Source organism: Pygocentrus nattereri, chromosome 8, assembly GCF_015220715.1.
Source record: "Pygocentrus nattereri isolate fPygNat1 chromosome 8, fPygNat1.pri, whole genome shotgun sequence".
NCBI classification, from domain to species: domain Eukaryota; kingdom Metazoa; phylum Chordata; class Actinopteri; order Characiformes; family Serrasalmidae; genus Pygocentrus; species Pygocentrus nattereri.
In genome coordinates this window covers 7,360,946-7,383,905 of record NC_051218.1, presented here as the reverse complement: position 1 = coordinate 7,383,905, position 22,960 = coordinate 7,360,946, and the positions used below count along the sequence as shown (strand labels likewise).

At 41.3% G+C, this 22,960-nt stretch overlaps 1 protein-coding gene across 4 annotated transcripts; it reads left to right on the top strand.

Annotated features, from left to right (window-relative positions):
- The first annotated feature begins 5,476 nt into the window (after positions 1-5,476).
- On the top strand, positions 5,477-22,574 carry ric8a (RIC8 guanine nucleotide exchange factor A). 4 transcript variants are annotated; one of them, XM_037540706.1, is made up of 11 exons: positions 5,477-5,721; positions 9,453-9,500; positions 10,128-10,145; positions 11,453-12,082; positions 13,879-13,973; positions 16,347-16,497; positions 16,812-16,907; positions 16,969-17,140; positions 17,371-17,515; positions 17,998-18,117; positions 19,795-22,574. In XM_037540706.1, the coding sequence occupies exons 1-11, from the start codon at positions 5,632-5,634 to the stop codon at positions 19,934-19,936; spliced, it is 1,707 nt and encodes a 568-aa protein (XP_037396603.1). In that variant the 5' UTR covers positions 5,477-5,631; the 3' UTR covers positions 19,937-22,574. The 4 variants fall into 4 exon arrangements, with proteins under 4 accessions (XP_037396603.1, XP_037396604.1, XP_017578978.1 ...); XM_017723489.2 differs by having other exon boundaries at positions 5,478-5,721; positions 16,996-17,140; XM_037540707.1 differs by lacking the exon at positions 10,128-10,145.
- The last annotated feature ends 386 nt before the right edge of the window (positions 22,575-22,960 follow it).

Genomic DNA, 22,960 nt, shown 5'->3' with positions numbered 1-22,960 from the left:
CAGAGCTATCAACCCCAGTCTCCACTCCATCAGACCCAATGGAACTAGATTTACTAACCGATTATTTAGAAAATACTCCGATCTACTTTAGAACATGTGGCGCCACTTAAAATAAAAAGAATAAGGCAGAAAAAGCTCGCCCCGTGGTACAACAATAAAACCCGTACCTTAAAACAAACAGCTCGGAAACTAGAGCGGAAATGGCGACAAATCAAGTGGAAGTGACGGCCTTATAGAGTATAGAAATGCTCTCACAAAAGCTCGCTCAGCATATCTGGCCTTGTCGATTGAGAATAATAAATATAATCCTAGAGTTCTGTTTAGTGTGATTTCCCAAATCACAAAAAATCAGGGAGGTACTGAACCAGAAATCCCAGCAACTCTCACCAGTGAAGTTTTTATGGACTTCTTTAATAATAAAATTGAAAATATTAGACAACAAATTCAACCCACAGTATTAAACTCAACTTGGCTGTCATCTGACTTGGCTGATATAAAACAAAACACAGTTGTAGAAAAGAGCCTGGAAACTTTTTACCCACTCCCACAGCTAGAGCTAGAGAAGATTATCTATTCTGCAAATTGCACAACCTGCATACTCGATGCAATTCCCTCAAAATTACTCAAAGAAGTACTGCCAGTTATTATAAACCCTATTTTAACTATAGTAAACACGTCCCTTAGTCTGGGCCATGTACCCAAAGCTTTTAAACTAGCAGTTTTCAAACCCCTGATCAAGAAACCAAATCTTGATGTTAGCATATTGTCTAATTACTGGCCTGTTTCTAACTTACCGTTTACATCAAAGATCTTAGAAAAAGCTGTGGCCCAACAAAATTTCAATCTGGATTCAGGCCACATCACAGCACTGAGACGGCTCTAGTTAAGATAACTAATGATCTTCTTCTTGCCTCTGATCAAGGCTACGTATCCCTGTTAGTGGTACTTGACCTCAGCACAGTTTTTGATACAATAGACCACAATATCTCCTAGAAAGGTTAGAAAACATGGTTGGAGTCACAGGGACAGCATGGTTCCAATCTTACCTATCAGAACGTTATCAGTTCATTAGTGTAAACAATTTATCTTCCAGTTATTCAAAAGTAAGATTTGTTCCGCAGGGCTCTATTTTAGGACCTTTTTATTTACTCTATACATGTTACCGTTAGGCACAGTTATAAGTAACCACAGCATTAACTTTCATTGTTACACAGACGTTACGCAACTGTACATATCAGCCAAGCCTTATGACAAATACAGATTAAAGAAAATGGAGGACTGTGTAAAAGATGTGAAATGCTAGATGTCATGGAACTTCCTCCTACTAAACAGTAACAAAACATAGCTTCTCCTTCTGGGTCCAAAATTAGCAAGAAATAAACTACCAGATTTAATTTTAAATCTCGCCGACTTTCCAGTTACACCAGGCTCAGCATCAGAAAATCTTGGCGTCATAATTGATTCAGATTTATCATTCACTCTTGTGAAAACAAATATGTTTGGTACATCAGTACATTCGGATTACCATTCCGATTGCAAAAATTGCCAGACATGACAGGTTAAAAAAAAAAAAAAAAAAAAAAGATTTATCATTCGATCAACACATAGGCAGCATCACTAGGACAGCTTTTCTGCATCTTCGCAACATTGCCAAGATAAGAAATGCCCTGTCCCTGCGTGATGTGGAAACACTAGTACATGCCTTTATTACTTCCAGGCTAGACGACTGTAACGCACTACTGTCAGGATGTACGAGCAGGAATTTAAGCAAACTTCAACTAGTCCAAGCCAGGGTCCTCATTAAAACTAGAAAATTTGATCATATCAGTCCAGTGCTATCATCACTTCATTGGCTGCCTGTTAAATTCCGTATTGATTATAAAATTCTTTTATTGACATATAAAGTCCTACATGGTCTTGCTCCTGAGTACTTACAAGACCTTATTTCCCATTATGAGCCATCGCGACTACTCAGATCGCAGAGTGCTTGCTTATTAATAGTTCCCAGAATTCATAAGGCTGCAGCTGGGGGAAGAGCTTTTTCTTATAAAGCCCCCAAACTCTGGAATGATCTTCCAGAAAATGTCCGGGACTCAGTCTCAATCTTTAAGACTAGGCGGAAAACTCACTTGTTCAGTTTAGCTTTTGGTAGGTAATGTTCCCCCCTTAGATAAAGGCAGCAGATCCAGGGGTCCATGGACACAGGGAATTATAGTAAACTGAGACGCTGGTGCTGTCGTCCCGCTGCTCGCACGTAGTCACTCAGGATTGTGGACGGTGGAGCGGAGGGATGCCAAACTGTTTCAGAGTGCTGCCGTGTCTGTGTGTCCTTCTGGTTCTCTCCTTTTAGCTAAGCTGTCATAGTCAGATCTGCCGGAGTCGTTAGCCACACTCTGTAAGTGTTTACATCCCCTGTTTTACATACAAACAGACAGAATAAAACTAATTCCCTCTCCCTGCTTTTTTTCCAAGTATACAATCACCCATATGTACGGCCGGACACTGAAGGACGACTGACTGTCGAGCCCTCCTGCTACCCACTTCAGACCAGCTGCCCACGCCCCAGCTACCACCACCTGCCTTGGACTAGCTGTCCCACCCTACACTGATGTTCTCATAGACTCCTAATTATTCCTACTACCAATACTACTGCTACTATTATCACTTGTAGGTAGTTTGACCAGAGGAGGATGGGTCCCCCCTGGTGAGCCTGGTTCCTCCCAAGGTTTCTTCCTCAGTTCTGATGGAGGGTTTTTACATTTTTTACATTCTTGTTAAAACTTTGTCTTTTCTGGAATTCTGTGAAGCTGCTTTGTGACAGCATCCGTTGTAAAAAGTGTCACAAATAAATTTGATTTGACTTGATTTGGAGAAAGAACAGACACTTTGACCAGATTCAGATTGTTACAGTGTTTTCCAAACCCAGGACAGTATCAATATGCCTTTACCAGTTTTGTTGATATTGGGTGCAGTTTTTGATACAACTGACCAAGATATTTTAATAGAAAAGCTTGAAAAACTGTCAGTTTAGAAGGACAAGTTTCTGCCTTTAGGTTTTGCTTGACAGACTGCTTCCAATTCATCAGTGTAAATGGGCAGTTGAAATGAACATAGAAGAACGCAATGTGGTGTTCCACAGGGCTCTGTTTTAGGGCCCTTACTGTTCTCACTTTACAGCTCCCAAGTACATAATACATAAACAAAGTGTTGCCTTTCACTTTGTGCTGATGATGCTCAGTTTTACATGCCAGTTTAAGCTAATTCAAGGACACATAAAAGAAGCCTGTGTTAAAGACTTATAAGCCTGGAACGTCCTCCCGCTAAACCCTGATAAAGCAGAAGCATTACTGATGGGTCCTAACGTAACTCAAAAATAAGGTTGCAGATTTTGTCTTTGACATTTATTTGTCTAACCAAAAGCTGCTGTTAAATACCTTGATGCTACATAGCACTGGACAGAGTCTCATATCAATAATATCTATAAGACATTTGATCATTTGAGAACATGCTAGCTCTACACTGTCAGAGAAAAGTGTACAGTGCAAGTACATTTTTCATTCATCAAGATAGAAATGTAGAGTAAATGTACCATCAAAAGCAGATAAATAGATAGATAGATCGATCACCATCAAAAGCACATCAATGGTTTTAAAGTCTAATTGTATATCTTAAATTTTTGGAGGGGAAACTTGCATATCTGTGTGTATGGAGTCAATAAAACTAAATATAATTGCAATGCACTGTGGTACAGCTATGCTGACTAAAGGTACTGAAGGCATTCTCTTGAGGGTTCCACCCCAGAGAATGTCTAGTACCTTTATTTCTGAGAGTGTACAGAGAAATCTGTGGATGCTTTGTTCATTATGAACTAAATACTTCATTAGTTCATTATTTCAACGTGTTTCTGGCTGGCTGCTGCTGAGGAAGGCTTACCGCAAACATCTAGGATCTCTTACGCCTCAGTGAGTGGAACATTATTTATTTATAGAGCTTCTGAACTCGGGAAAAGCATTCTGGAGAATATTAGGAGTACAAGCCCAACAGGGTTTTTTTTCATCCACATTAAGAACATATTTGTCTTTGCTAGCACATTTTTAAAACTATAATACTTAATTTTTTCCTAGTCAGCCTTAACAAAAAGGGTTCCATTATGATATGGAAAAAATACTGATTTGTAACAATAGTGTAACCCTTTTTGGTGCTGTATAGAAACATTTTAAAAGGGTTCTTTAACCTCTTAAATGGTCAGGACCCACCAGCAGGCCCAAAGTTTTACTACACACATCTATAAGCTACAGCTCAGCCAGTTTGCATAGAAGTCCCTGTACTTACTGAATAATAAGCCTTAGTGTGTGATAATCCTGGGATTGTAAGGGGTTAAAGAAGCAGATACAGCTGAAGATCCACCTGCCTATGAAACAGAACCATTGCATTTACTAAAGAACACTAGAAAATCTTTTTAAAAGAATGATGTTGTTCAAAATGGTGTTGTTATTTTCATTTCAACTGGACTTCCTGTGTAAAGACCTTTTGAGAACCTTGAGATTTCATAAATAGAATAAAAAAGGGCTAATTAAATATTCATCTTCTTATACAATCCAATTCAAATCCACCTATGGTTACAGACTGTAATTACCCCCCCAAACAGATGACCTCCTGCATCTGGGATCGTCCGAGCCGCAGCTCCACGGTTTCATCAGAATGCTGCAGGGTATTAGAGCAAATCTCTCCATACTTTTGCATTATTTGAGCCAGACCCTGAGGAGAGAATCCATTGAGCTCCTGTGTCCTTCACACCATCACACTGTGTCCCTGACGCTATTTCACACCAGCGTCTGGACCAGCACGACAGCCTTTTGACACTTCCAGACGAAGATCCACAAACATCAAACTCAAGGCATCTACTATGAAACTAATGTGTGAGCTGTGTGGTCATGAGAGTGAGGAACCACATACTGATCCTTAGAGCTTAATGGGTTAATTTAATTGCTAATTCAGCCGGTCACCCAGCATAGAAATGCTGATTGACCAGCATACCAGCATCCAAAACACAAGATATGCTGGTTTTGCTGGTGACCACGGGCTACTCCACACAGCAGTTTAGCCAGATCTTAAGCCCAAAGTCAAGCTGTCCAGTATGAAAAGAGCTGAGGAGCATTCTGGACAGTCCTCATCTTTGGGCTGAAGTGATGTGGCTAACTGATAACTCTTGCTTTGTGAAACACCCCCAGCTATGCTGGTCTTTACTGGTTTTTCTAGTTGGGTCATTACAACAATAATCTGCAAATTAAATATTGTATAATAATCTGTTTAATTAAATTCCATCACTAGACGGCATTTTTGAGAAATAACGTTAATAATCACAGTATTTTATCAATTAATTTATGCTGATGCTGTTTTGCCGTTGACGTTTTGGGATCCATGATGTTTGTAGGCAATAGAAGCTCTGCGGACTACACATCCCACGATCCTGTGCGGTGCGTTTTCAATCCTTCGCTAATCGTATCATCCCCAGGCTGTGAGTGCGGGCTCAGGCCGGGATGGCAGCGTGAATCCCGTGGTTTTAGCTCTTCTGCGCCGTCAGGGACCCTCAGGCTCTCCGTTTTCGCGGAAAATAAAGGAGATAAAGCGATGAAAATGGACGTGAGCGCCGTTATAGCGCAGATGGAGACGGGCGAGCAGGACGCAGCGCTGGCCGCCTTACAGAGATACAACAAAGAGGTAAAGCTCACAAAATGGAATAAATCTGCTGGATCAGCCTGGGATTGAGTGAGATATAACGTTATATGTACGTGGATGGATGTGTCCGGATAGACCGGATAGAGAGGGGGAAGGAGCAAAGCAGCAGCACTGATTCAGCATCAGCACCCTGGAATAAAACTCATAATAACAAACACACCAGCGTAGTCTTAATGCACACTCCTAAAAAGAGGGTCCTCTAGAAAGGGAATGGTCCTATATAGAACCAGAGACGCTCACAGAACCGTTTGACGTTTAAATGGTTCATTGCATGGTGGAAATGTGTTGTATGTGGTTCTATATAGAACCAAAAGGGTTCTTCTATTAGTATGATTGCATGCTTGTAACAATAGCAGAACCTTTTTTGGTGCTATACACATTTATTGCCATACACACACCATGCATAGAACCATTTAAGCATAAAACAAGTTCTAAATAGAACCATTACCTTATATGTGTATATATAGACACACACACACACACACACACACATACATATATACATATATATGCTGGCAAATAGATAGCCAACTACAGTCTCTGTCCTGGTTATTTAGGAAGCACTGCTATTAAGCATGTGTTATTAAGTGTGTTATTAGGCGTGTTATTCCTCTCTGTTGGGTGGTTCACTCGTCTCTGTCTGACTGCCTGCATGTCAGTAAGCTGCTAAAATGCTGTGAAGCAACTAGAAACTTCCTTGATGTTTTGCCACACACACACACACACACACACACACATACACACACACACACACACACATACACACACACAAAGTAGCTGTGTTGCGTAAGTCTTCAGAATAGAAAAGCCAAAACAGACCTGAGGGACTGTGAGTGAGGATCAGCAATATGGCAAAAATTTAGCATCCTTGAGATCTCTGACATGTTTAAGAAACATTTGCTGTATATACACTATATTTCCATAAGTATTCAGTCACCCATCCAAAAAATTGAATTCAGGTGTTTGCGTCACTTCCATGGCCACAGGTGTATAAAACCCTCCATCTGCCAATCCGATGGATGAGTCTGTGTTTGTTTGCCAGGAGAACGGTACTTGTCTGACTGCATTGTGCCAAGTGTAAAGTTTGGTGGAGGGGGGATTATGGTGTGAGGTTGTTTTTCAGGAGTTGGGCTCGGCCCCTTAGTTCCAGTGAAAGGAACTCTTAGTTTCCCAAAATCATTTTTCTCCGAGTTTCTGCACCAATGACCAATAATTAGTTTTTTTCATGATTCAATTGTAGAAAATTTTGTGACATCCACTGAGAAATATCTGACACACAGCTGGTCAGTCTGTCTGCAGAGACTTGATCCTCGTAAAATATTTCAACTTTTTTTCTCAAAGTCTATTATTTTTATTTTTATTAACAGTGACCCTAAAACTCCATTGAGGCACGGTGCACTTTAGCACTCAGTGGCCCGCTCTGTTTGAGTGGTGTACTGCTTTGTGGCTGAGCTGTTGTTGCTCCTAGATGCTTCCATTTCACAATAATAGCACTTGTATATACTGTATGTATATATGCAGACATGAATAGTGTTACATAAACGTATATAAATGTCATAAAAAAAGAATGAATAAGGATGGTGTCATAGTTTGCTGCCATCCAGGTATATATTATTGTGCAGTTTATGCAGATAAACATCCGTTGTTGTTCAAACATCAGTTGTGCAGTGTTCTGGAAGTACTTACTGTACATATCATATACTCAGAGAAAAGTATTGTGTTAAAGTAAAAGCTGTACCACTTTTGCTATAGTGGAGAACCATGTGTTAGCAATGCTAAGTTTTTAATTCTAAGGGTTTTTTGGTCACAAATAGCTCTGAATTATCTGTTATGTTTTAAAACAGCATTAAACAATATTATTATGGTAAATAATTAATAATAATGAATTAATTAATGAGTGTAATAGAGATGAGAATGTATGAATACAGGAGTTAGCATGTGTATGTATGCTACATGCTAATAAACACCACACATTCACTCACGGCAGAGGCTAAAGGCTAAAGCTAACAGGCGTACAAAATCTTAGTGGCACCGGTTTATATAATAAACACTGGTTAATGTGTCTTGCAGGCAACATCAAGACACCAGCACCACAAATAGATTCTTTCAGCTCAGTCAGATCCCGGGGATCTAAACGGATTCGGTTTGATCCTGATTTTCCTGAGCCGACTGTATCGGTTAGCTTAGCTTAGCGCTCTAATCTTCTTCTGGGCTGTAGGAGGGAATTAATAGCGCTGTGCTGATGAGCGAGGCTTAGCAGCAGACCGTGCAGATATATCAGCCTGGAGGAGTTAATACAGTGAGGATCGTTAGGTTATTGATTTTTACAAAAAATATGGATATTATTGAATTTTAAAATGAGCAGCTTTGTGATTATAACACCACAGAGCAGCTGTAACAGTGAGCAGCATTGGAGTGGGAAAAGGCACCTTTTAAAACTGAGTTGTGCTGTTTATATATTAATAAAGGCGTTCATAATGAAGATTCATATTCATATTCATATGGACCCCCCCCCCCCCCCCTTCCAGTCAGCTCTCCTACTGCAAACCCAGCTTTTCTCAATGTCACTGTCATTTATTCTTGTTGACATGTTTAACGCTTTTGTTTTGCGGTTATCATAGTTGGGCAGAATACTTTGAAAAAGTAGTGATGGCTGGATACTGAATAGACCGTTCTAAATGTATTCAATAATATGTTCTAATTCAGTACATAAAATGAATGTATTCAAAAAACCATTTTGGGTACATTTACAATGCATGTTGGTAATGGATCCCGTTGATTTATCAGTCTACTCAGGCTTTAGCAGGACATTCTGTGTGTGTAAACAGGCTGTCCTCTTTAGATTTTGTCTAAGAAGCATGTCTGCTACATGTTATCTGCTGATTTTAAAGTAGTTAATAGACAAGCATTGATGTTTCTTTTGAAGTATTTTTTATTTAGTTACTATGTATTCTAAGTATTCTAATAAAAATTTTAAAATAACTGTATTCTGAATACATATTCCCAATGCTTGTATTCCGTTAAATCCTGGGGGTTATCGTTAAGTTTTTTGTTGTTACTGTTGCTTATGTAATAACTGTTAGTATTAAGAATATAACAAATTAGTACAGTATTAAAAATGTTTTATATGTAAATATGAGCCTTTGTATATGACACGCCCCTCACTCTTCAGAAGCACTATCAATGATCAAAACTAGGTATCACAGTACTGCCTATCAGAGTGAAATGGGTGGAGTCATGGGCGGGGCTTGTGCTGTAGACAAACCCACATTCAAATGTTTTTTTTTTTCTGCAGAGCTCATAAATTCTAGTGATTGTGGGTTTTGGGGTTTATTTTGTTAAATTAAAAATCAACAATGATACAGAAGCTGCAATTATCATTACATACAGTAGAATGCAAAAGTAAACACATAATTTACATGAGATTAATAACTTTCAATACAAGAAATTAATGTTATATGTGCATTTCTTCTACAGTTAAACATACTATATTAATCAAAATAAAATAAAATTTACCTTAATTACTTTTCCCCTTCGTAGTTGTGCATTAAAATGCAAATATTAAAATGTTCAAAGGTACGTCTCTGTAGAGGACCTGCTTATTTTCACTTAGAAAATCAACAACAACATGGAACTGGGTATTTTTGGTCATACTCCTGTCCAGTAAGATGTGGTGGTGTTGAGATGTTTTTGTGTTGTTTTTCTCTCTGCAGAAGAGCCAGTGCTTCTCCTTCCCCTCAGAGGAACAGGAGGACCGAGAGGTACAGCATCTCCACCACAATAAACACACCATTCATGCTTTATCCCTTTAAACTCTCAGGTCTGTGTGGGTCCACAACTCAGGTCCTCACTCTCATTACTACAGAACTCAGCTTCATAGATGACATGGAATAATTCATAGTAGACACTGAATAGTTCATAGTAAGTACTAAATAATCCATGCTCATGATACTCAATAATTCATAGTAGATACTAAATTATATAATTTGCTGACACTGAATAATTCAAACTAAATATTGGAATATTTATAGTAGTTTGCTGAATAGTTCATACTCTGTACTGAATAATTCATAATAAGTACTGAAAAATTAATGTTAAGTAGTGCAAATTTCAAGTTAGATACTGAATAATTCATAGTAGATACTGAGTAATTCACAGCAGATACAGAATAAGTTTTAGTAGATTCTAGCTGTGGTCAGAATAAGTGTTTATTGCAAGGTAGTTGCAGTTACTTGTAGTGCTATTGCATGATATGTGTTTATGAATAATTTTATTTCACCTTTCCTTCATTTATTCATTCACATCTTATTTTCAGCCTTGATGTGCACTGTTTTCGATTGGTTGTTGTTAAGCCTGTGTTCTCTCTTTTTGCATGCTGTTTGTGAAAGAGTGGAGAGCTGGAAAAGGTACACAGAAGCTCACACTGGTAGATGTAGTGGAATATTAATGCACATCACAAAGTTTATTTTCAGATTTTTTCTAGAGAATAAACTTTGAGGTGTTGTAACATGGCACTGTGGTTCATGAGGAAATCTGCTGTTTCATCCTCATCTATACTGACTTCACGAAAAAACTAAAAGCTTCATATTTTTTCTTTTAAAGGCGACAATGCAAATAACAGACCAGAGGCTTCTTCAGGGGCTCTTTAGTGAAGGCTGAGCTTATCTGCTGTATATATGAAAAGGGTTTTGTATAGCACCAAAAAGCGTTCTACTAAAATAACCTTTTTGACACTATATAAAACCCTTTTCACTAAGAGTGTAGAGCATAATAAGGCCATGCAGGTCTTGTCAACAAACGCATGGCTTTATATGAATTATTTTGACTCATAGCTCATTAAATCCCATTTTCCAACCTTTTTATCCCTTAGAATTAAACAGGCTGTTCTACAGCTGAATTTCTGTATATGGACTGTATAGACTGGGTACAATTAATAATATTTACAAATTGAACTCCTTCATTGCAAAAAGTGAGGAAAAATTTATTTTCCACAATATAGGCCCTTTAAATTCTACACTTTTAGGAAAGCTTCAGACATTGATAAATATATGAAATGGTATAAAGTACATATATATAACTCATGAAAAAGACATGCCATGAGAGTGTGTCTGTACTGCTGCATTGGAACTCAATTTTCAATGGGAACGCCAATATTTCAAAATTTCTGTGTAAATTGTTAAGATGTAATCAGAGCGGTTCTGAGTGGTTTGGTGTGAAACGTTCTAGAGAAACCTACAGAGTCAGAACTGTTCACAGTGGTGGTGATAGGAACCAGATGTCCACATCTAAAAGCTCCCTCACAGAAAGTTCCTAGATCAAGTGGTTATGAATTCACTGCCTGATGACTGAGACGCTGTTTTATGATAGTTTAGAGAACTTAAACCCCGTTTATGGTGGAGGGAGACATGCAGGGCGCTGTGAGGCAAAATAATATAAACTCGTGTAGGTTCTCTGGTGGTCCTGGATGGTAAATAAAATGTCTATATCTGTGTTGTAGTCATGGCGACGCCTGGTTCCTATCACCACCACTGTAAAAACATCTGAACCATTTCACACCAAACTGCTCTGAACCTCTCTGATTATACCTCACACACTCAGTTATGCAAGCATTTTTTAAAAATTGGTGGAATTCCCCTGTAAATATCCCCTCACATCAGCCTTAGAATTCACCTGACCCCTCCTGCTCATTCTGATGTTGTTGTCTTTTCTTCAGCGTTTGGGGAAGCTGGTTTTGGGATTTTTGGAGCGAGATCTCCAGCCATCCTGTAAGCTGGCCTGCCTGGAGACCATCCGCATTCTGTCTCGGGACAAAAGCAGCCTGGCTCCGTTCTCCAGCCGCCACGCCGTCCAGACGCTGGCCCGGCACGCAGCGGTCAGCTTGGGGCAGGGCAACCGGACGCCAGAGATGCCAGATATAGATGTGATTGTTGAGGCTCTGAAGTGTCTGTGTAACCTGGTATTTAACAGCAGCGAAGCGCAGGAGGCGGCGGCGCAGCTGCAGCTGGTGTTCGGTGTGGCGGAGAGGCTAAAGCAGTGCCGCGAGCCACAGTGGAACCATGACGTTCGCTTTTTTGATCTCCGTTTGACCTTCCTGCTGACCGCAATTCGTGTGGACGTGCGCACGCAGCTGGCCCGTGAGCTCAGGGGTGCCGCCCTACTGACCGAAGTGCTGGACGCCACACTGGGGCTCCGCTGGCTGGACACATACGAGGTGGCGCGGGCTGGAGCGGAGGGGCAAAGTGAGGTCCCCCCGCTTGGCAGGATGGAAACGGAGAGAGCCATGGAGATCCTGAAGATCCTCTTCAATGTCACGTTTGACACCAACCGCCGCAAAGTGGACGAGGTGAGGGCTGCTTCTGAACATCTGGGGACTCTAAATGACGGGGGGTCCTAGCGGTGGGACCCTATTCACACCAGTCATATTGCTTTATTTTGTACAGAAGAAAGGAAAAAATTCTTAGAGGGGAAAAACTTAATTAATGCTTAATGTATAAAATACGTAAATAGTATAGACGTGTTATGGAGTTTCATGCAATATTTTACATCTGACTGACTTCAGTATATTTATTTGTTTCCTTCTGCATCTAGTTAAGTTGGCTTGACAAAGCCAGTGTACTGTTCTTCATTTAACCTCTTAAATGGCCAGGGCCCATAGTTTTATCCTTAGAACAGCTCAGCTAGTTTGCATTGAAGTCCCTGTAGTTACTGAATAATAAGGCTTCGTATGTAATAAGCCTGAGATTTTAAGGGGTTCATTATTCTAGCTTATTCTGTTATGCTTTTTGCAGTTTACTAGCTAAAACCACAAAACTTTGCATGACCATAGCACCTATGCATGAGTAGTGCACTGATTGCAAACACAGTTTTAATGCAGCATTTGTTCAAAGCATTTGTTTTTTTCCAGAGGAAATGAATGTGAAAATATGTTAAAATTCACATCTAACTGCCACAAATTATTTCACAAAGGAAGTGTCCCATAGTGCCCCTCATACAGACTCACATACAAACTAGCACGCATACACACATATTAGCGACCACCTGGAATACCTTTGAAGAGGAGGTGGACGCATATGCTGAGATAAGCAAGATTTATTCGGGGCAAATCCATTCTCAGGGTCAAGACAGTCCATGGTCATATAGCCAACATGGATCGATCGGGAATTAGACATGGTAGATGGAAACAGACAAACACTACACTAGAATCTCATGCATCAAACATACAACCTAAATAAAACATCATAGAAACAAAGACCAACGAACACTAGGGGCAAACGCAGGGCTTAAGTATAAACAGGGATAATGACAGAAAACATGACACAGGTTGAAAACAGGTGTAACCAATCAGGGGAGGAGTCAAGAAAACAAGGGGGCATGGCAAAGAACTCAAAACAAGGAAGCACATGGGTGACTGGGAAGTAGATACAAGCACATGGATATCTGGGAGGGGCTAATCGTGACACAGTGGCTCTGCAACACCTTAGCAACCACCTGGTATTCCATAGCAATGGCCTAGCAGGACTGTGTCTTTCACGTGGAATACCATCACAACAGCCCAGTCACACCTTAGCAACTGCCTTGGATACTTTAGCCTCGGCCTAGCAACACCTTATCAACCACCCGGGATTCCATAGCAACAGCCTAGCAGCACCATATCATTCATTTAGAGTAGCATGAAATCAGCCCAGTAACACCCGAGCAACCACTTGGGATACCTTAGCCTTAGCCTAGCAACACCTTAACAACCACCTGGGATACCTCAGAATTGGTCTAGCAACACCTTAGCAAATACCTGTGATAACCGCTATGGCCTAGCAACACCTTAGCAACCACCCAAGATTCCATAGCAACAGCCTAGAAACAGTGTACCAGACACTTGGTGTAACATCACAATAGCAATAACACCTTAGCAACCAATTGGGATACCTCAGAATCTGTGCGCAAATTGTAGTCAAATAAACTGGATTTATATTATCGAAAACATGGATTCCAACCTTTTGCTGAGCAGTGTAAATGTACGGGCAGTGGTTTCAATTAAGACAGTGTTTGGAAGTGACTCTGTGGGGTTGTTTATGTCTCTGTAAATCCCTCAGTTAATCTGGTTAACGTAATCAGTGTATACTGTACTGAACTGTCCTACAGGAGGAAGCAGCCACCTACAGACACCTGGGGGCCATACTGAGACACTGCTTAATGAGCACAGCGGAGGGAGAGGAGCGCACCGAGGAGTTCCACAGGTACACCAACACACACACACACACACACACACACACCAATCAGACATAACAGTATGACCTCCTTGTTTCTACACTCATTGTCCATTTTATCAGCTCCACTTACTGTATAGCTGCTTTGTAGTTCTACAGTTACAGACTGTAGTCCATCTGTTTCTCTGATACTTTGTTACCCCCTTTTACCCTGTTCTTCAGTGGTCAGGACCCCCATGGACCCTCACAGAGCAGGTACTGTTTGAGTGGTGGGTCATTATCAGCACTGCAGTAACACTGACATGGTGGTGGTGTGTTAGTGTGTGTTGTGCTGGTGCTGCTGGAGTTTTTTTTAAACACTGTGTCCACTCACTGTCCACTCTATTAGACACTTCTACCTTGTCTGCCCACCTTGTAGATGTAAAGTCAGAGACAAGAGCTCATCTGCTGCTGCACAGTTTGTGTTGGTCATCCTCTAGTCCTTCATCAGTGGTCACACAATGCTGCCCACAGGACGCTGTTGGCTGGATATTTTTGGTTGGAGGACTATTCTCAGTCCAGCAGCCACACTGAGGTGTTTAAAAACTCCAGCAGCACTGCTGTGTCTTTGAGCAGTACCTGCTCCCGGGTCCATGGGGGTCCTGACCACTGAAGAACAGGGTAAAAGGGGGTAACAAAGTATCAGAGAAACAGATGGACTACAGTCTGTAACTGTAGAACTACAAAGGGCACCTATGCAGTAAGTGAAGCTGATAAAATGGACAATGAGTGTAGAAACAAGGAGGTGGTCAGAATGTTACGCCTGACTGGTGGATTTATTATAACGTAAGTGAAAATCTAGATACATTCACCCTCTGAGAAGCTGCAGGAACACCATAGTCAGGTGTATTTATATTCACTGACACACGTTCTGCTTTACCTGCTCCGTTTCTACAGCCTCAGGTTCCACCTTATAAAACCACAGTGATGAATTAGAACAGAGCTGTTGGGATTTCAGTCTAATTAGTCCTCTCAGAAAACTAATAAAATGAAACAAGCTCAGGGACACAGAAAGGATTTCAGGACTGAAGCTGCTAAAGGTCTAAACTTTTTAATAAATCAAGCATATCAAAGACTCTTGTGTGCTTGTTATATTTTAAAAGTCTGTGGACTTTCTAAGTTAACAATGTATTTTCATTACAGTCCAATCGCTTCCCTCAAAAATAGGGGGCTGCTTTGAAGCCATGTCACTAAAACACACTGTTACAGTCCAGTCTAGGGTAGGTGGCAGTTCAAAGTGTTTCAAACGAACAGAAAAATAAAAGCAATAGATAATAATGCAGCTTATAACATTCCTGAGATCCAGCACCTCCAGCTTTTGCAAAGAATTTTGAAAGTAATAAAATATAAGAGAAAACTATTTTTAAAAATCAGTAGGCCTAAATATTTAAAAAGAAATGCAGTGACAATAATAATGTTACGATGTGACAGGATGAGAGGTTAGACGGTTTATTAGTCTAACTAGCAGCCAAGGCAAAAAAAGGGGGCAAAACACAAAGGAGTAGTCCAAGTTCAGTCCAAATGTCCAATAACCAATCCAAACAACCAGCAAAAGTACCAAAAAGGGAAAGACAACAGATGTAGTCAAAAACACTAATCCAAAAGGTCAAAATCACAGATAAACAAGAGAGAACAGGGAGAATACACTCAGCAAGTTTCAGAGAAAACAATACCTCACACTGACTGACTGTCAAACCAAGCCTTATGTACTCAGGTGATGCAGTTAAAAGTCTGGGGACTGTGAGTGCTGATAGGTGCGCAAGGCTGAGTCCGGAGTCACAGGCTCTCCCAGGTTATTCTGGGAGTTGGAATTCAACTGATGAGTCCAATGTGTGACAAATAATAATAATAATAATAATAATAATAATAATAATAATATTACATGGAGCCTGGAAATGTGCAAAAAAAGTAAAAAATGATAAAAATGGAGATGCAGTTTTTGCGCAAAAGTGATGATATAATATATATATATATATATATATATATATATATATATATATATATATATATATATATATTGCTGCTGTCAGAAGAAAACCTTGTATCTCCAAAATAGTAATTTTACAGGAGAAGGAAAAACATACTTTACTTTCAATGTAAGTCAATAGAACCAGAATTTTTCCCATGTCAATTTTTCCCATGTCAGTTATTTCTTTTAGGCCGTTCATCATCATACAATTTACAAACTATGTAAAGAGTAAAAGATACTCTTTGGCAGAAAAATGCCAAAAAAGGAGATACAAGGTTTTCTTCCGACAGCAACGATACACACACACACACAAACACACATATATATATATATATATATATATAAATAAAAACCAGATATGAGGAATGTTACTGTCATGTGTTTGTGTCCTGCAGTCACACAGTGAACCTTATGGGGAATCTTCCTCTGCCGTGTTTGGACGTGTTGCTGATGCCGAAAGTACAGCAGGGCTCCATTGAGTACATGGGAGTCAACATGGACGCTGTTAACATGCTTCTGGACTTCATGGAGAAAAGACTGGACAGGGTGAACCCATCTGAACATCATTCTCTCCTCCATACACATGACACAGCCAGCCAGAAACATTAGCATTAGCTCTATGTGCATTAATGCAGATATGCCATGTAAATTGTATACATATTTAAATGACAGTATCACCTGTTAACGACTCCTGGGGCTTCTCTGAGTCCTGCTGCCTGAGTTGATTGTTTTTTGTGTGTGGCTGCCTGTGAGGGTGCAATGGGGAATTCCTGCTCCAGCTGCTGCTCCGAGCTCCAACAGCAACGCAGCAGGTGTTTACCTGCAGTTCAACAGTAACGTGGTGTTCCTCTGATTTTCAGGGAAATAAACTGAAGGAGACGCTGCTGCCCTCCCTCAACCTACTGACCGAGAGCGCCCGCATCCACAGGGAGACCAGGAAGTTCTTACGGATGAAAGTGAGATGAAGTGTTCACAGTACATTCGTTCAGGATCAGTAAGAAATATGGTTAAGTGAAGTTGTCATGCATGTGTGTGTGTACTCAGGTGCTCCCCCCACTGCGGGACGTGAGGAATAAACCTGAAGAAGGTAACGCTCTCCGGAATAAATTGGTGCGTCTGATGACCCACATCGACACAGACGTGAAGACCTGTGCTGCAGAGTTCCTCTTTGTTCTGTGCAAAGAGAGCGGTGAGAGCCTTAGGTGTTCATTTACTGACCAATTTGGCTAAAGAAATAGGAATTAGATTAATTAAATAAGGGCTAACCACCCAGCCTCCTTCACGAAAATTACTTAACAGATGTGAAGCACAAGAAATACACCTTTAATATCATTGAGCTCATTTGGTGAACGTAAAGAAAGGAATACATATGGAAATGTTGGATTGACAGGAGTTCTTTATGTGTCCTTTATGTGGCAGTGTCACGATTCATTAAGTACACGGGTTATGGAAACGCCGCTGGACTGCTGGCCGCACGTGGGCTGATGAGGGGCGGTGGGGAGCCAGGCCTTTACTCTGAGGATGAAGACAGTGACACTGAGGAATACAGAGAGGCCAAACCACAGTGAGTCAAACTAAATTAACAAATTAACTGCACCTAAAGTCACACCACACCAGAGAAACTACACCTACAGTCACACCACACCAAATAAACTACACCTACAGTCATACCACACCAGAGAAACTACCCCTACAGTCACACCACACCAGATAAACTACATTTACAGTTGCACCATACCAGATAAACTACACCTCCAGTCGCGCCACACCAGATAAACTACACCTCCAGTAGCGCCACACCAGATAAACTACACCTCCAGTCGCGCCACACCAGATAAACTACACCTAGTCACACCACACCAGATAAACTTAACTAAACCTACAGTCACACTACACCAGATAAACTACACCTATAGTCACACTACACCAGGTTAACTACTTCTACAGTCACACTACACCAGATATTCACCTTTTCCAGTTTACCACAGCCTGAGAAACATCCAGTCCTGCCTGTATGTGAGTGTGATGTGTTGTTTTTCTGGTCAGTATTAACCCTGTAACGGGCCGTGTGGAGGACGAGCAGCCAAATCCCATGGAAGGGATGACAGAAGAGCAGAAGGAGTATGAGGCTATGAAGCTCGTCAACATGTTTGACAAACTCTCCAGGTACAGAGAAGGAGAAGCTCCCTGTCCCAATTAGGAATGGATATCGGTTCTAGTGTTTTTAGGAAGATCATATATCACTAGTATAAAACCAAGGGCTAATCAAATGGTCTCAAATTTAAATAATTTCAGTACTCATATCTTTGTGGCATGTGCCGCCCCCCCGGGCCCCGACGATGACGGCCGCGAGAGACGGCGGGGCCCGAACACGATGAACCTCGGTGAGGACGCCAGGGAGAGAGCTGTGATGGTGGAGGGGGCGGAGCGCAAAGCCCGAGCTCCCCAGATAGATGCAAGTCACGAGAGTGACAGTGGGACGAAGAGCATGAGGACGCTGGTGCTGGCCACAAGAGGCACCACAGGAAGGAACGAGTCCCGAGCTACACCGCCTGGGCCCCACCCCCTGTTACGCAGTGAGGCCGCTTCACTAAGCTTTTCAGCTCTTCACTCTGTCTCTCGCTGCTGCTTGTCCCTCTCTCTCGCTCTGTTCCCTCTCAGCTCTTTTTAAAGGCGCTGAGCACTTGAGCCGAGAGGGAACGAAAGCTTGCCGCTCCGCCTCCTCATTACCGCCCCCAGCTTGCAGCACGGCCGCCTGGGTCGAACATGAGGTGTAGTGAAGCAGCCTCGCTGTAACAGGGGCAGGGCCCAGGCAGCAGAGCTCGAGCCTTGTTCCTTGTTCTGGTGCCTCTCATAGCCGGCACCAGCGTCCTCATCCTCCTCCTCCTCCCACCGTCACTCTCGTGACTCGCGTCTGTCAGAGCTCGGGCTTTGCGCTCCGCCCCCTCCACCATCGCAGCTGTCTCTCTGGCATCCTTGCCGAGGTTCATCGCCTCTGGGTGTTCGGGCCCCGCCTTCCTGCCGGCTCTTACGGCTGTCATCGTGGAGCGGGCCACAATCTTCTTTAAAAGTGATGTAAGTAAACACCACCAGCTTTCCTTCAAAGCACACACCAGGACAACACATATTTGTACAGTTACAGTAAGTAAAGTCTAGCAGTGCTGATGATCATTTCATACTTATGTAAACTTGATTTTAGTGTGAAAGCATAGTGAGATGATTAATACTGAAATAATTTTGAGAACCATTGTGTTGGTTGATAATACGGCAGTAAATTTAGTCCCAAACTTTTCTGCTTTTATAAAAGGAAAAAAACGAATGGCGTGCATATTTTTCATGATTATATGCCACTGATACGCATTCTGCAAACCTATAGGCTTATTTGGTGATTCCATACAGGAAAGGAGGCAGGTAGTAATAGTAAATGAGTAATTAATGGTAAAATAAACACACGACAGTGTAGTATTTAGATGTATGCCACGTAGACCTGACTTTCTCACTCATACGTTTAGTCAGATTTAGCAGATTGAGGATTCTCCACAAGGGGGAGCTTTAAGCACTGTAGTCACATCACTGAAAGAGGGGAAACCCACACCAGCAGGAGCTCACTTTGCGTGTATATGAACTAAAAGTCCTGAAACAAATATTTTCACATGTGATATTGTTTTGGTCTGAATGTCAGTTATCAGAAAATTACATTTTTAAATGAAAGTTTTATCCAGACAGACCAAGAAGACGTGGCTATTTCTACTAAACATTTTAAAAGGCAGGAATTCCCCAGATTTGATTTTGCTTGTTGTTTAAGTCAGAACAGAGAAATAACTGCTGGACTTTTTCTTTCAGAGATCATGTGATCCAGCCCATGAAGCTTGACGCAGACGGTAAGATGACGAAGCTGGAGCCACACGAGCTGCACTGCCTGTCCCAGCAGCCCTTCATCAACCCCCACCAGGATGAGGAAGAGGAGGAAGAACATTCAGACTGAGCACATCAGCGAGCATTCTACTGCGGGCTGATGATGTCATCACGCAATAAGGGGAGGAGGCCGAATAGATCCACAGCAGCTTCTTAAACATAACTCTTTCTCTGTCACACTGGACATGCACAGTTTTCCTCTAACACACACTTTCAAACCTACGTTCTACATTGTGTTTAAGCGTTCTGTTGTTCTCTTCAGCCATTCTGCTTACAATTTGGGTTCTGTTTAGCCATTCAGTTCAGTTGTTACATTCAGGTGTTTTTTGTTAAGTTGTTCTGTTCAGTCTTTCAGTTCAGGGGTTCTATTAACTTTTCTGTTCAGCTGTTCAGTTCAGCCATTTTAAACTGTTCTATTCGGCTGTTCTGTTCGGCTGTTCGGTTCAGCCATTTTAAACTGTTCTGTTCAGCTGTCCTGTTCGGCTGTTCTGTTCAGCTGTTCAGTTCAGACATTTTAAACTGTTCTGTTCAGCTGTTCTGTTCAGCTGTTCAGTTCTGCCATTTATAAACTGTTCTGTTCAGCTGTTCTGTTCGGCTGTTCTGTTCAGCTGTTCAGTTCAGCCATTTATAAACTGTTCTGTTCAGCTGTTCTGTTCGGCTGTTCTGTTCAGCTGTTCAGTTCAGCCATTTATAAACTGTTCTGTTCAGCTGTTCTGTTCGGCTGTTCTGTTCAGCTGTTCAGTTCAGCCATTTATAAACTGTTCTGTTCAGCTGTTCTGTTCGGCTGTTCTGTTCAGCTGTTCAGTTCAGACATTTTAAACTGTTCTGTTCAGCTGTTCTGTTCGGCTTTTCGGTTCAGCCATTTTAAACTGTTCTATTCGGCTGTTCTGTTCTGTTCTTCAGTTCAGACATTTTAAACTGTTCTGTTCAGCTGTTCTGTTCGGCTTTTCGGTTCAGCCATTTTAAACTGTTCTATTCGGCTGTTCTGTTCAGCTGTTCAGTTCAGCCATTTTAAACTGTTCTGTTCGGCTGTTCTGTTCAGCTGTTCAGTTCAGACATTTTAAACTGTTCTGTTCAGCTGTTCTGTTCGGCTTTTCGGTTCAGCCATTTTAAACTGTTCTATTCGGCTGTTCTGTTCAGCTGTTCAGTTCAGCCATTTATAAACTGTTCTCTTCAGCTGTTCTGTTCGGCTGTTCTGTTCAGCTGTTCAGTTCAGACATTTTAAACTGTTCTGTTTAGCCATTTGACTGTTCTGTTCAGCTGTTCAGTTCAGCCATTCTGTTCAGCTGATCAGTTCAACTGATCTGTTCAGCTGTTCTGTTCAGCTGTTTGGTTGTTCTGTTCAGCTGTTCAGTTCAGCCATTCTGTTTTTTAGCTGTTCTGTTCTGCTGGTCTGTTTGGCTGTTTTGTTCAGCTATTCTGTTTGGCTGTTCTGCTCAGCTGTTCAGTTGTTTTGTTCTGCTGTACGGCTGTTCAGTTCAGCCATTCTGTTTTTCGACTGTTCTGTCTGGCTGTTCTGTTTGGCTGTAATATTTTCCGGATGCTGCTGGCTCGTTCAGGTTTGGTCTCTGTAAAGTTGTTATATTATGAATCTCTGACATCACTGGAGAGCTGCTTCTGCTGAAAGAGTTCAGGCTGCGTTCACATTCACGAAAAAAATGAAAAGTCGGGTAAACCTAAAATTTTAAATCAGCCTTCTGCATTATTTGCAGTCAGGAATTCTCTTTTATGCGCTCACTCAGTTCCCATAAACACACTATGGCTCCCCCACCACACAGAGCACACACCCCGCCCCCAGGAAAAAATCCACCAAAGGTTATATAAGGAGGCAGAGGCTTAAACTGTATTTTATAGACCTGGTGAGTTTTGAACTTTTGAGAAAAATTAGCTTAGCTGAGAAAAATAAAGAAAAAAAGCCATGGAAGAAATTGACTTCAAATTTGACCTCAGCTCTGATTTTATCGTTTAGGTCTGATCTCTTTGCTTTGATGGTTCACTTTTGTGTGTGCATGTGATCTGTTTCTGTGTTAAGTGTGAGCACATCTGCTTAATCAGTAACGTCATGTATGATACAGACTGAATAGCAAGACATCATTCAGGCTTTAACGTTGACTGTCATGTTGGGAAGGAGAGCTTAACTCAGTTTATCTTTAAACAGCTTGCTAAATATTATTAAATAGACATAATAGAATGTACATAAAAATGAAACAAAATTAACTGATAGGACCATCTACAGCACATTCTCTGTCAATTAGAAGAGCGTTTCACAATGCAAAGAACCATTTATGCATGCAGAGGGTTCTTTGAGTGTTCATGGTTCTATGTAAAACCATTTTCTTTACTGAAGAACCATCTTTTTTGAGTGTGCAGTTGCCACAAACAACAAAAGTAACGTTTACCAGATAGTCCATCATGAAATGTCCTCCACTTTTATCTGTGCTGGATGATGACCACAGCAAAGTGTGCGCGCAGTCTGACTGTTCACATTGTTGTCGCCATGGCAACTTGACGGACACAAATGTGATCTAGGAGCGCGTGTGAAAGTGGATCGGATCCAGTTTGAAAAGATCAGCATTGAAAAAGGCTACGTTCACATTAGCAGGCTGAAGTGGTTCAAATCAGATTTTTTCCCAAATGTGACTCAGATCTGGTGTTTTCAGGGCTGTGTGGATGCAAATCTGATCTTTTCAAATCCAACCTGAGCCACTTTCATATGTGGTCCTACAGATACGTATCCGATTGGTGACCATGTGACCTTAATGTGATGCTCAGATCAGAATTCATGTGCTTTTTTTCCACTGCGCTGCGCCATCATTCAGCGTTACCATGGCAAGAGCGCCAAACAGCAGATAAAGCCTGTAAACCTGTAAAGCCTCGCCTGGCTCTAATAATGAAGCTGAGAGCTGGTCCAAGTTTATGATCTTCTCAGCGAAGCTTGTTCTGCTCGTTAGTTTGTGCTGATGATGCAGTGATTGTCATGTGACGTTACTGAGTAGGATGAGCTCATGAGGGTTCATTTCATGCTGGTTCATCACATTAATGACTGACCTAAACGAATGTGAATCATCAAGTCAGAGAGATCGGATTTGAGCAA

Excerpts from the sequence above, each read along its gene's own strand:
- ric8a (XM_037540706.1), top strand. The coding sequence starts at position 5,632 with ATGAAAATGGACGTGAGCGCCGTTATAGCGCAGATGGAGACGGGCGAG. Across the intron at positions 5,722-9,452 it reads TACAGAGATACAACAAAGAG|AAGAGCCAGTGCTTCTCCTT; the intron begins GTAAAGCTCACA and ends TTCTCTCTGCAG. Across the intron at positions 17,141-17,370 it reads TGTTCTGTGCAAAGAGAGCG|TGTCACGATTCATTAAGTAC; the intron begins GTGAGAGCCTTA and ends TTTATGTGGCAG.